Source organism: Macaca fascicularis, chromosome 18 (genome assembly GCF_037993035.2).
Source record: "Macaca fascicularis isolate 582-1 chromosome 18, T2T-MFA8v1.1".
Classification (NCBI taxonomy): Eukaryota; Metazoa; Chordata; class Mammalia; order Primates; family Cercopithecidae; genus Macaca; species Macaca fascicularis.
Genome location: NC_088392.1, coordinates 66,555,574 through 66,567,777, shown reverse-complemented (window position 1 = coordinate 66,567,777; position 12,204 = coordinate 66,555,574). Strand labels below are relative to the sequence as shown.

The 12,204-nt window shown below is 48.9% G+C and overlaps 1 protein-coding gene across 2 annotated transcripts in view; it reads left to right on the top strand.

Annotated features, from left to right (window-relative positions):
* CABLES1 (Cdk5 and Abl enzyme substrate 1) overlaps nucleotides 1-12,204 on the top strand; it is a 127,028-nt gene that overhangs the window by 49,547 nt on the left and 65,277 nt on the right. For both annotated transcript variants that reach the window (XM_045377927.3, XM_015440110.4), the window contains exon 2: nucleotides 7,283-7,354. In XM_045377927.3, coding sequence (XP_045233862.2) covers nucleotides 7,283-7,354 — 72 coding nt within the window. The remainder of the gene's footprint in view (nucleotides 1-7,282; nucleotides 7,355-12,204) is intronic.

Below are 12,204 nucleotides of genomic sequence, written 5' to 3'. Positions count from 1 at the left end.
AAAGCTCCATCTGAAAAAAAAAAAAAAAAGAAAAGAGGCCCACTAATAATTGTGTACAGAAAAACATTGAATGGAAGGTCAGGGCTCTCTGGGAAACGTCCAGCAATACCCACCTACCTGGTGAGGGGAATTTGTTCCTGCATCCAGCCAGCCATGATTGAGTACCTGCTGTTGGCCAAGTATGGTCCCTTCCTAGGGATACACAGGCTGTGACAGCATGGCCCCTCCCAAGCAGCTTTCTTCTAGGGTGTTTCCATTCTGTTTGGGAGAGGGAGGTTGGTCAGTGAGAGAAAGACGTTAAGTTCCAAAGCAAATAATGACAAGCTTTCGGGTGTCTTGTGACTATGTTAATAAGTTGTTTCTATGCTTGGGGTTTTTTTGATCCTAGTAACTGTCTGGACAGATGTGAAGTAATCATGACCTCAGCTCCTCCATCACCTGTGTAATTGAGGTATCCAAGACAGTCCCACCTCTTCCACACCTGCGAAGAGGCAACTGGGCCATCCAGTGACCAGCGTGCAGTCAGGAAGGGGGACACACCCATGGGGAACACGAGAGCCATTAAGGAAATTGCCTTTTTTGTGAGTAGAGAGGTGGTTGGCCCAGGTGTTTACCCAGGTCGTTTTCTGCTCTCAGAGCCCATGTTTTGCTCCCAGAGAACACAGAACTGGTTCTTCACACCCATGTAACGTGTACATATCATTCACCTGTTTATACTTGAAAGCCTTTTGGTCTTTTGCTGGCCTCAGTGCTCTGGGCTAACCAGCTCTCTTTCCTCTTGCTTGTTGAACCTTAAAAGGTCCGCATTCAAGGATAAAGGAGACCACTTATTATGTGGAGGTTGGTTATGATCATTTCCATCCCCAAACGTAAGGTAAATAAGTGGAATGTCAGGAGAAGGTTCTCACTGCCTTTGGCCTGTGCAGAACACTGGAGCTATTTCAATGGGACTCAACTGTCCTCCTCACTAGAATCCCCCAGGAGTGTCTAAAACCCCGTTTATCTGGCCACACCCAGACCAGGAAATCAGAATCTCAAGGTGGGCTCAGGCTTCGGTGACTTTGTTGTTCCCTGGGGATTCTGATGTGCAGACACATTGAGAGCATCGATCTACCCTACTTTCTCATTTCATACTGGAAGCAGACTGAGGCCAAGGGTCACCTTCCACGTCATGGGCTGGTCCTAACTCTCCAGCCAGAGCTTTCCCCGGGGTGCCCACTGCCTCACGTTGTCCTTCGGGCTGAGCTACTGCCCCAGGTGACTGTATGAGGGATTGGCCTTGACCAGCTTGCCCCACCAGACCCCAAGGTGACCCTGCTGCACCCTCACTGGTCGGCAGGGACAGCAGCGAGGCCCTCACCTGTCTCCCAGTGCTTTTTTCGGGGCACTTTGCTTACCAGGCTCAGCAGAGAGGAGCCCTCCTCCAACAGAGCTGAGGAGGGTACCCGGACCACACACAGCTCCACTTTGCCTCACTTTCCGGGGTCCCCAGAGTCGCTACAGACCAGGATGACGACAGAGCATTAGTGAGGAGGGCCTTCGGGATGGTCAGGCCTCTGGGCCTGTGTCCCCTCATCAGTTTGGATGGTTGGCCTCTGTTCCTGGCCTGGAAATAGGTACAATGACCCTTTTGTGCATAAAAGGCACTTCGGAAATGCGGGCCCTCGGGCCTGCCTCTCCCCTTCCTTTGTCACTCAAGCCATGGGTTCTTCTGTGTACTTTTTTCCCCCCATCTTCTTCCTCAAGTGACCTTTCCTTAAGCTTTCAGTGAAGTGGACTTATTCTAACAGTACCCTTGTGACCAGCCCTGTGTCCCAGGAATATACAGTGATTTGCACCCACAAAGAAACCCTTATCCCTTCATGATGAGTGGATTAATTTGGTCCACGCAGGAATATGCAGATGTGCAATCGTGTTGTCGTGGATTATGATGACTTCCTTGCAGCATTCCAAGGATATTGTAAAACAGGCGTGGGTGCTTTCAGGAGGCTGCCTCACGCATGAGCATTAAGCATGAACTCCAAAGTGTGGCCAGTGTGGAAGGATCTAACTTGTAACTGTCAGACAAGTCGGGGAGCCCTGAGTGTACATTCGGTCTGGAGACTCGACATGCACACTTCCATCCGATGATGTCAGTGCATCATACTTTTGCTTTGAGCCCTGCCAGCCTCTTACTGCATGTCTGCTTGGTCAGTAAGGTGGCCTGTTATTTTGGTCCCAGGCTAAGTATTCTTTGTCAGTCATTAAAATATGCAAAGACCTCTCCTTGTTAACTCTATAATGATAAGAAGTTTGCATAGTAATGGACTTAATTTATGAGGGAAATTACAGAGTGAAAAGTGGCTGTTTAAGATTGGCCGCCTGCCCTGAGGCTTTTTGTTTATTGCAGGCTTTCTGGGGTTAGAAGGTGAGGGAGAAGACACGACGACATACCTTGGGAGGATCCAGCAAGCTGTGGGGGTGGGGGCAGAGATGGGCGCTGCTGAATGACACTACCGGTTCACAGGGGAACAGGTCCTCATCCTAGGCTGGAAGGGCAGGCATCCTTTGCTGTTTGGTGGTATTGTAGGATGGTTTCTTTATAGTGACTGGTGGTAGTTCCAAGTTCTCTGGTAGTTTCAAGAATATACTGGTTGGTTCCATTCACAAAGAAGGGAAGTACACCTGCTGAAGTTAAAGGAACAGGTGGGCATTTGGGCTGTGGATTTTTTCCCCTTTAAGGAGTCCTGATCAGAAGTGCCCATGCGTGCCTTTGCATATCTGGGCGCGCGCACTTGTGTGTGTAGGTCCGTCTGAGTTCAGACTGCTGTAATAAAGTACCAAAGACTGGATGGCTTATAAACAATAGAAATGTATTTTCTCGGCCGGGCATGATGGCTCATGCCTTTAATCCCATTACTTTGGAAGGCCAAGGCAGGTGGATCTCTTGAGACCAGCAGTTCGAGACCAGCCTGCCCAATGTGGCGAAACCCCATCTCTGCTAAAAATACAAAAATTAGCTGGGTTTGGTGGCACACACCTGTAGTCCCAGCTACTCGGGGGGCTGAGGCACAAGAATTGCTTGAGCCTGGGAGGCCAAGGTTGCAGTGAGCCAAGATTGCGCCATTGCATTCCATCCTGGTGACAGAGCGACACTCTGTCTCAGAAAAAAATAAATAAATAAAAAGTAAAGACATGTATTTTCTCACAGGTCTGAAGGCTAGAAGGTCACGATCTGGGTGCTAGCATGGTTGGGGTCAGATGAGGGCTCTTCCAGTTACAGATGACCAACTTCTAGTGTCCTCACATGGCAGAAAAGTAGCTAGAGAGGTCTCCGGGGTCCCCTTTACAAGGGCACTAATCCCATTCATGAGGGCTCCACCCTTATGACAGATCACTTCCCACAGGCCCCACTGCCTCATACCATCGCAGTGGGGGTTATGATTTCAACACGTGAATTTTGAGGGGACACAGACGTTTAAGCTGTAATAATGTGTGTGTGTGAATTCACACCTGTTCAGTACCTGAGGGGAATTACCAAATGTGCTGGCTTTTAGAAAAACTCTTATAACTGTAAAGAAAGGTGTATTCTCATCTGGTTCTTTTCCAAATGAGCCCTTCTCGTTTCTGGTGCAGGAAGAGGTGGCTACGGCTTTGTGAAAGGGGAGTTACTGGGTCGTGTGCTTTTGTGGATGGGCCTGATTTTCTAGGGTGAAACACTCTGGTCTGGATGTTGGAGGAGTCTGCGCTTCCCGTCAGGGCCTTCTGTGCGCAGTGTGGGACTCCGCCGAAGTGTTCTCCACACCACAGCCCTGAAGGACGCAGGGGCTTCAGGGATTGTTAATGGGGCTTCTTGGTGGCCGTCCCATTGATCCTCACGTGACTCTGAGCCCCTGAGGACAGGAGGCAAGCCTGGTTCAGCTGTGTGTTCCCGAGAGGGCTCACGGTCACATTGTTGAGTGAGTGGGGGTGGATGCGTGGAGAGGGGAACCTGCCTGGCTGGGCTCTGGGCTCTGCCAGAGCCTGGGCGGCATCTATGCTGCCCAAAGAGCCCACCCAGGGCCTCCCCGGGGCTCCTTAGGGTACCTGAAGGAGGGCAGCCTTCAGCCCTTCCCCTGCACGATCATCTCAGTTGCGTGGGTGCAGATTGAATAAAACATCAATTGCCTATTTACTGGTTACCTGAAAATGCTCTTCTACAAAGGAAGGCTCAAAGTGTGACAGAATGTGTTGAGATTCTCAGGATCCGAAGCCTATACATTGATTTCTGCCTGTGGAAGTTATCGCTAATGACAATTTAGATGTGCATACTTAATTTAGTAAATACTTCAGTGAGTGTTTTACTTTGGATTTAAAGGCTCAGAACATCATGCAGAGATAAACAGAGTAAATCTTTTAATCGCTGCCTCCTGTCTGTCGGGAGACCTGAGAGCAGTGCAAGGAGACCTGGGGGACACTAATTTTATAGGTGGCCAACACATCAGTGAGTGTGACTTGTGCTTCTCGGTGCATCCCATTGAGTACATGCGCAGAGTTAGTTGTGCTTTGAAGTGGGTGTAGGTGTGGAAGGAACACGTACGCATCTCGGGTGGGCTCAGGCACAAGGCATTTTGGGGTGACCCTGCCACTGGCTGGGCCTTGAGTGGGGGCCAAAGCTAGGACACTCAGCCTGCTCCTGGTCAGCTGAGCTGGGGTGCAGGTCAGGGTGCAGCCTCAGTGAAGGAAACTGGAGTGTCAATCAAAAGCCCAGTAGCTCCCGTTCATCAAGAACTGCCGTGGGCCTAGGACTTTACATGTGTCCCTTTCTTAGTTAATTGCTGTTTCCCATTTCATAGATGAACAAACTGAGGCTCAAGGATTAAGGAACTTTCTTTTCTTTTCTTTTCTTTTTCTGAGACGGAGTTTCACTCTTGTTATCCAGGCTGGAGTGCAGTGGCTCGATCTCGGCTCACTGCAACCTCTGCCTCCCAGGTTCAAGCGATTCTTCTGCCTCAGCCTCTCAAGTAGCTGGGATTATAAGCATGCACCGCCACACCTGGCTAATTTTGTATTTTCAGTAGAGATGGGTCACCACGTAGGCCAGGCTGGTCTCAAACTCCTGACCTCAGGTGATCCACCCGCCTCGGCCTCCCAGAGTGCTGGGATTACAGGCATGAGCCACCATGCCCGGCCGGATTAAGGAGCTTTCTTAGACCCCGAAGCCTTTGGACCCCAGGATTGCAATTTGAGTGTCTGACTAGCCCCTAGGTGTTCTATGCAGAATTACACCCCACTTTGGATGGGTAACATGGGGTTTCTGGTGCTGAGATCTGCAATGGGCAGGTGTGCGTCTGCCCCAGTCCAGCCTGGGACTCAGCACCTGGAGAGAGGCTAGGCCCGCTGCTCACCTGCCTGCTTTCTTAGGATCAACTGGGATTTCAGAGGGCTGTGCCTCAACCCATAGCACAGACACTTCAGAGCTCCAGCTGCAGGTGCCGTCACAGGGGCCTAGGCGAGCTCTGTCCCCTGAGTTACAGTGCTCCGCGGGGAAGTCCTGTCACTCATGAATTGGCTACCTGTAAAATCAGTTCCCCACCTCCTCAGCTTGCCTCTGCACTGCTCTCAGGTAAGACCAGTGCCTCCTCCACAGCTCTGGCTGACTCTTGGAAATCTGGCAATATTATGGAAATGGAAATTCAGTGTTAGTTAATTGCAGAATGAAACCACAGTTTCTGTAGAAAGTCCGGTATGTCATGAACACAGAGGGCGATGGGTGTGCTTGGTTCACACACATTGATGAGTGCGAAGCTGAGAGTGTTCTATGTTCTACTGTTTTACAGTTGGAGAAGAGACAAGGAGGCTGTATGACGAGTTTTGTTTCTTTGTTTGTTTGTTTGAGACGAAGTCTTGCTCTGTCGCCAGGCTGGAGTCCAGTGGTGCGATCTCGGCTCACTGCAACCTCCGCCTCCCGGGTTCCCGCCATTCTCCTGCCTCAGCCTCCCAAGTAGCTGGGACTACAGGTGCCCGCCACCACGCCCGGCTAATTTTTGTATTTTTAGTAAAGACGGGTTTCACCATGTTGGCCAGGATGGTCCTGAATTCCTGACCTCAGGTGATCAGCCTGCCTCGGCCTCCCAACGTGCTGGGATTACAGGCTTGAGCCACCGTGCCCGGCCACAAGTATTTTTCTTTTTTTTAAAGGATTTGAGTATCAAAAAATTAAGGAAGGCGGAAAATTGATGAAGCTGTTGAATAGTTTGCTACAAAAATGACCTTTCGGATTGTCTTATAAAAGCCAGACAAGCCAAAGGTATCAGAGTAGTTGGTCAGAAAAAGTACACACAAAATTAAAAGCAACAAAACAACAAAACCCCACGAAGTCGTTTCATTCTTTGTTCATTAGGGCAAATTAGAACATGGTTATGACTGCATGTTCCTAGGCTGTGTTTTCCGAAATGTAATAAAAAATAGACTTATCTTCATATTTTTAGTTCCGTTTTAAGGAACAACCCTGTCAAACATCTTCTGTCCATCCTGCTCCACCAAATCGTTTACTATCAAATGACAGTCTTCGTTCAGGTGGATTTATTTAAAGTCACCCCACCCTACCCTGCTCCCCGTACCTGATCTTCTTAGTTAACTAGGACTTGTTCTTATTTCAGCCTGGCGACAGAAACTGGTAGACTGGGGAGGTTTTAGCAGGCGGGTTGCAATTCCTTAGCAGCCCAGAAGAGTTAATGTTTTGCATAATCATGCCACATATTTATTCTTTCTACCCAGTCTGTGAGATACTCCTCCCAAAGGAATAATTTCTTTCTTGTTTCTAGTTGCTTTTGAAATCATGGCCATCCAGGGAGCATAACCTTTTTATTGCATCCTAATGATTTTGAAGTTGTTTTTAATAGGGTTTTAGATTTAATATTTATCAGTTACCGGATTCAAATCCCTGATAGTGGAATACTTCACCGTATTAGCTAATGCCTTAGAAAAGCTGCACACACCATCAAGTTATTCTATATATTATAAGAGGCACCTTGTCTTTGTGTGTGTGTGTCCTTGGGGAAAATGGCAGCATCAAAAGGATCAGTCACTTCCTTAATCATCACAAAGCGGCCCTCTAACCGGGAGAGTGCTCAGGGTTCAGCCAGCAAGGTGGGCCTGGCACGCAGGGCGGGAGCATGGCAGCCTCTTTGAGGCAGCTTTTGTCTGATGTTTTCTTAATGGACTTCATGTTTTTGTTTTAGGGCAGTTTTAGATTTACAGAAATGTCTGATGAGTTCTGCAATGTAGTTTTAACTCCCAGATTTGCTCCTTCTTTCTGCAGACGGCGCCTCATCTCCCAGAGATCCTCCTTGGAGACCCTGGAAGATATTGAGGAGAACGCCCCTCTCCGGAGGTAATTTTCTGTTTCATTTGTGTGTGTGTAAACAGCACACCATGACAGCCAGAGATCGATTTTGGTTTTTTAAGTTCTTGATCTATAGAATTAAATTTAAAAATAACCATCTGAATCCCACGGACTATGGGACATCTCCTAGTGTCCAGCCCACCTCTGAGGACCATTAGAACTAGACAACGTTAAATCCAATTACGTGTCGGAATAGCCCAGTTTGCGTGGAATTTGGGTGCTTCTCTTTCCGTGGCTTCTCTTCATTTTGTAAACTGCTGCTTAATGGAGCAAGAGCCCCGCATTTGTCCCGGCCCGCCCCCCAGGTGCAGTCACACAGTGGTACAGTCCTGGACTTCATTCTCAGCAGGAGGGACACTGAGAACTCCTCAGGAGGTGACCACGATGTCGCTCCCTGGCTAGTTGCTAGGAAGCCCGATTTAGGATAGTTGTGAGTGCTCTCTGGGGTCTGAAAGCGTTCTGTTTCTCCCTCGGGATTAGAAAAGTGCTCGCAAGGCATCTTTTTGGGTGACAGCCATTGCTGAGCTGTGCTGTGCTGTGCCGGTGACTGGCAGGTTCCTCTCCTCTAACCCAGCCAGGCCCTCATGGAGGAGAGTGCACTCAGGTCCTGCACCCCCTTCCATCCTCACTGCAGCCCTGAGCTGGGTGGGGCAGCATGTGGGAGTGAGCCAGGAAGATGGGGCGCAGGGGCTTCCCGGGGACCACAAGGCAGACGGCAGCAGGGAGGGCATCGGGAGGACGTGAGCTCCTGTGGACTTGCATCAGCTCCTCTTTGAACCCGCATCTGCACCCTGCATGCCTTGGCCAGGCCAGGACTTGGGAGCGCCTGGCTCCTCCTTCTGAGCCTGGCAGGGTGCTGCTGTTGGGGACAGCGTCCCCCTGGATCTGGCTCCTTCCCCACCTGAAGCTTCACTCCCAGGGTAGAGTTCATGTCCACGGGCTCTGCCTGCATGAAGAGCAGAGGGCAGAGTGAGCACAGACAGCTTGGGGTCACAGCGGAAGTGTCCAGCGACTGTGAATTTTGTCACTGACATCATCCCAAAGAGATAGGGCTGAACAGTCCGATCTTCACTTTTGGAGTCTTTTTCAAAGCGTGGGTAACCTCCAGGAGCCTCTCACGATGTGTGGTATGTGGCTGTGTGGCAGACGTGGCCTGGGCACAAGTGTTAACTCTGTGAGGAGCAGTGAAGTGGGAGAAAGCCATTTCCCTGCAGGAGTCATACAGAAAGCTACACTGACAGTCAAATGAGGGAGCTGGCGTCGGTCCACATACTCAGCGAGCACGGAGGAGAGGTGTCTGCAGGCACACTGAGTGGCTTTGGTGTTAGAGTGAGTGACCTCACAGTCTGACCGAGGTTCTCCCTCACTCCTGCCACAAACGGGAAAATCCATGAATAACGTTGAGAAGCCCCTGGAGTTTCGAGAGGTTGCTAGAAGCCATGGTCCTTGAAACAGCATGGTCGCTGTGAGCCGAAGGAAGCCAGGCGACTCAGGGTACAGGCTCAAAGGGCTCTTCCCTCTTCAGGAATTCCCGGGCAGGGCTCTCCAGCCTCGGGATGCAGTGTCCTTGAGTCTCGAGGTGTCGCGGAGCGGCCAGAGGCGGACCTGGGTTCTGTGTTCCTGGTTGGTGCCCTGTCACCCCCCTTCACGAAATCCCCCCAGACTGGCCCTCAGCCTTGTGGTAGCACAAATGAGTGCAGTAAAAATGCTTGTTGGCCTCAACTGTGACTTCCACCAGCTCTCACAGAATACTGCACTGAACCTCAAATCTTGTTATTATAAAATTTTAAGAATGTCAGAAATCAAGAGAGTTTTAGAAATCAAGTGTTTATTCCACTAAGGGACATTTTTTTTTAGTTTAAAAAGGTTCTCAGCCGGGTGCGGTGGCTCCCACCTATAGTCCTAGCACTTGGGGAGGTGGAGGCAAGAAGATCGCTTAGTTCAGGAGTTCAAGACCAGCCTGGGCAATGTAGTGAGACCCCCATGTCTATAATCAATCAGTCAACACATAAATACATAAATAAATAAAGTTCTCATATTGGCTGGGCATGGTGGCTCACACCTGTAACCCCAGCACTTTGAGAGGTTGAGGCAGAGGGGTTGCTTGAGGTTAGGAGTTTGAGATCATCCTGGGCAATGTAGTGAGACCCTATCTCTACCAAAAAAAAAAAGAAAAAATAACCAGGCACATGGATATGCACCTGTAGCTCCAGCTACTCAGGAGGCTGAGGCAAGAGGATCGCTTGAGCCCAAGAGTTCGAGACTTAAGTGAGCTATGCTCGACATTGCACTCTAGCCTGGAGTTTCTTAAAAAAGAAAACTTAAAAAAAAAAAAAAAGAGAACTTAAAAATCATAACTGTTCTCATTTTTACTTAGAAATTCACTTATTCCTAGCAGTTATATTAGCATGGTATAGAAGAAGAGACATTAGTTTGGGAGCCTGGAAACCTGAGTTCTTAGCCTGACTCTAACTGGGTATGTAGCATTGGAAATTGACTTAGTGTCTCTGGGGCCTCAGTTTTCCATCTATAAAATGGGAAGACCAATTGGCTGATCGCTGAAGCCTTCCCCGGTCTGTGAAATGGTGACACCAATAATGATGCTGAAGTATTTTGGGAACTGTGGGGGTGGAAGGCTGTTAGCCCAACGTGCTTTTAAGCTTAGCAGAAGAACAAATGGCTCCAAGGCATCTATTAGACCTTTTGCATAATTAAGTATATCCTGTAATCAGTGCTAACAAGAAAGAGCTAATCTTTCTTTAAATTAGTTTTTAATTTAATTCTATGCTAATTTAATTTTGCATCACTTAAAATGTATGTTTTTAAATGGATGTTTACACATTGTTGCAGGCAGCTTTGAAATTAATTCGTTCTTTGCTTAACCTGCCGCAACCTGAGCGCCCAGTATTCCAGTTCCCTGGCAGTTGTTGCCAACGCCACAATTCTCTTAAAGCATTTCTTAGATTCCCTGGTGATTTGGTTGAATGCTTAAAAGAAAAAGAAAAGCAAGACAACAAACAGCTTGCTTAATGAAGGGCTAGATTAGTATGGTGTGTGTGCAGTTAGAATTGGGTGCTGATAGGGAAATAAAAGATCTTTGTTAAGTTACCCTGTTAAAAGTCCTACTTTTCTGTAGCACATCATGGTTTGTTAGTGGATTTCCTGTATCTACCTGGAACTCCAAGAACTGAGCATGCATCATGAGAGGACTTGGACTGAGGAGTTTTGCATCTGCCTGGTGGTTACCTGGTGTCCAAAAATAAGGAGTTAAGCCATTTCTGCTAGTTGTCAGGAAAAACCTCTATTTGTTTCGCCATCAGCACCTGCCCTGGTGTTCCAAACCGTCTGGGTGGATGGATGCTGGTGGCCGCAGCTGTTAAAGTGATCACGGCCTCACCTCCTTCCTTTGCTGGTGCAGACAGCCACCTGTGGCCCTTTTGTGGCTTTCCACTTCCAGAAGAAGGCTGAGGAATCTGGGGCCCTTCTTTCTGCAGGGAGCAGCTCAGGCCGTCCTTCCTCTGTGCTGGCGTCAATCCCAGCTTCCTGCAGCTGGGAGGTGGGAGGAAGGAGCAGAGTTTGCTGAGGTGGCAGGATCTGTGAGCTGCCTGAACCCGCGCACTGTCTAGCTCTTGGCCTGCTGCCCTCAGATTGGCTGGCCCAGGAAGCTCTACTCCTGGGAAAGGAAGCCACGGAAGGGGTATAAGGATGCTTCTGAACACTTGGCCCTATCCAGAAACCACTTTATGCTTTCAGGGATTCTCCTCTTTCCAGTGACTTGATGTTTCAAGAACCTTCTTTGTGTGTGTGTGACAGGTGGGAACTTTGAGTGGCCTGCAAATTCGAGCAGTCATTCTGGAGGAAGAAATGAGGCCATTTGGGGTTCTGGATCTGTTCCCAGAGAGCAAAAGGCAGAGCGAGGCCCTATCTCCTTGAACCTTGAGCCCATTAAATCTGGGTTTAGTGGACCAGGCCCATTAAATCTGGGTTAAGTGGACCAGGCTCACACCTATGATCCCAGTACTTTGGGAGGCTGAGGTGGGAGGATTTTGAGGCTGCAGTGAGCGCACCACTGCAAGGTGCGACAGAGCAAGGCCTTGTCTTTATTTAAAAAAAAAAAAAAAAAAAAATGAAAATCCAAGTTTGAGGCCTGAATTTGGGGGGAAGTGTCAATCCCATCTCCACTCTAACCCCTCCTGAAAGCCACAGGAAGCATCTACTGAATGTCCTCAAACGGGGCTCTGCAAGCCTTTAAAAGAATCTTGCTTTTTTTTTTTTTCCAGACAGAGTCCTACTCTGTCACCCAGGCTGGAGTGCAGTGGCATGATCTTGGCTCACTGCAACCTTGGCCTCCCGGGTTCAAGCGATTCTCCTGCCGACAGCCTCCCGAGTAGCTGGGATTACAGGCACACACCACCACACCAGGCTGATTTTTGTATTTTTAGCAGAGACGGGGTTTCACCATGTTGGCCAGGCTGGTCTGGAACTCCAGACCTCAGTTGATCTGCCCTCCTTGGCCTCCCAAAGTGCTGCGATTATAGGCGTGAGCCACCACAGCCAGCCCAAGAATCTTTCTTTAGAGTCAAGAATCAGGTCACAGGCACCATGTCCCATGGCAGAAGCTGGCTCCTGTGGCCCAGGTCAGAAAGGTTTTTCGGTAGCAAAACCCAAAATCAAAAAGTCACGGCCCCTTTTATCTAGAATAAACTTGAGACTCTTGTTTGTTGAGCATTTTGCTTTTCTGTTGTTGTGATTGTGGTTTTGTAACTTAAAATTTGCCAGGTGAAAACACTACACAGAAGTAAGGTCTCCTTGGCCTATGATTTGTTTTGCCAGTCCTA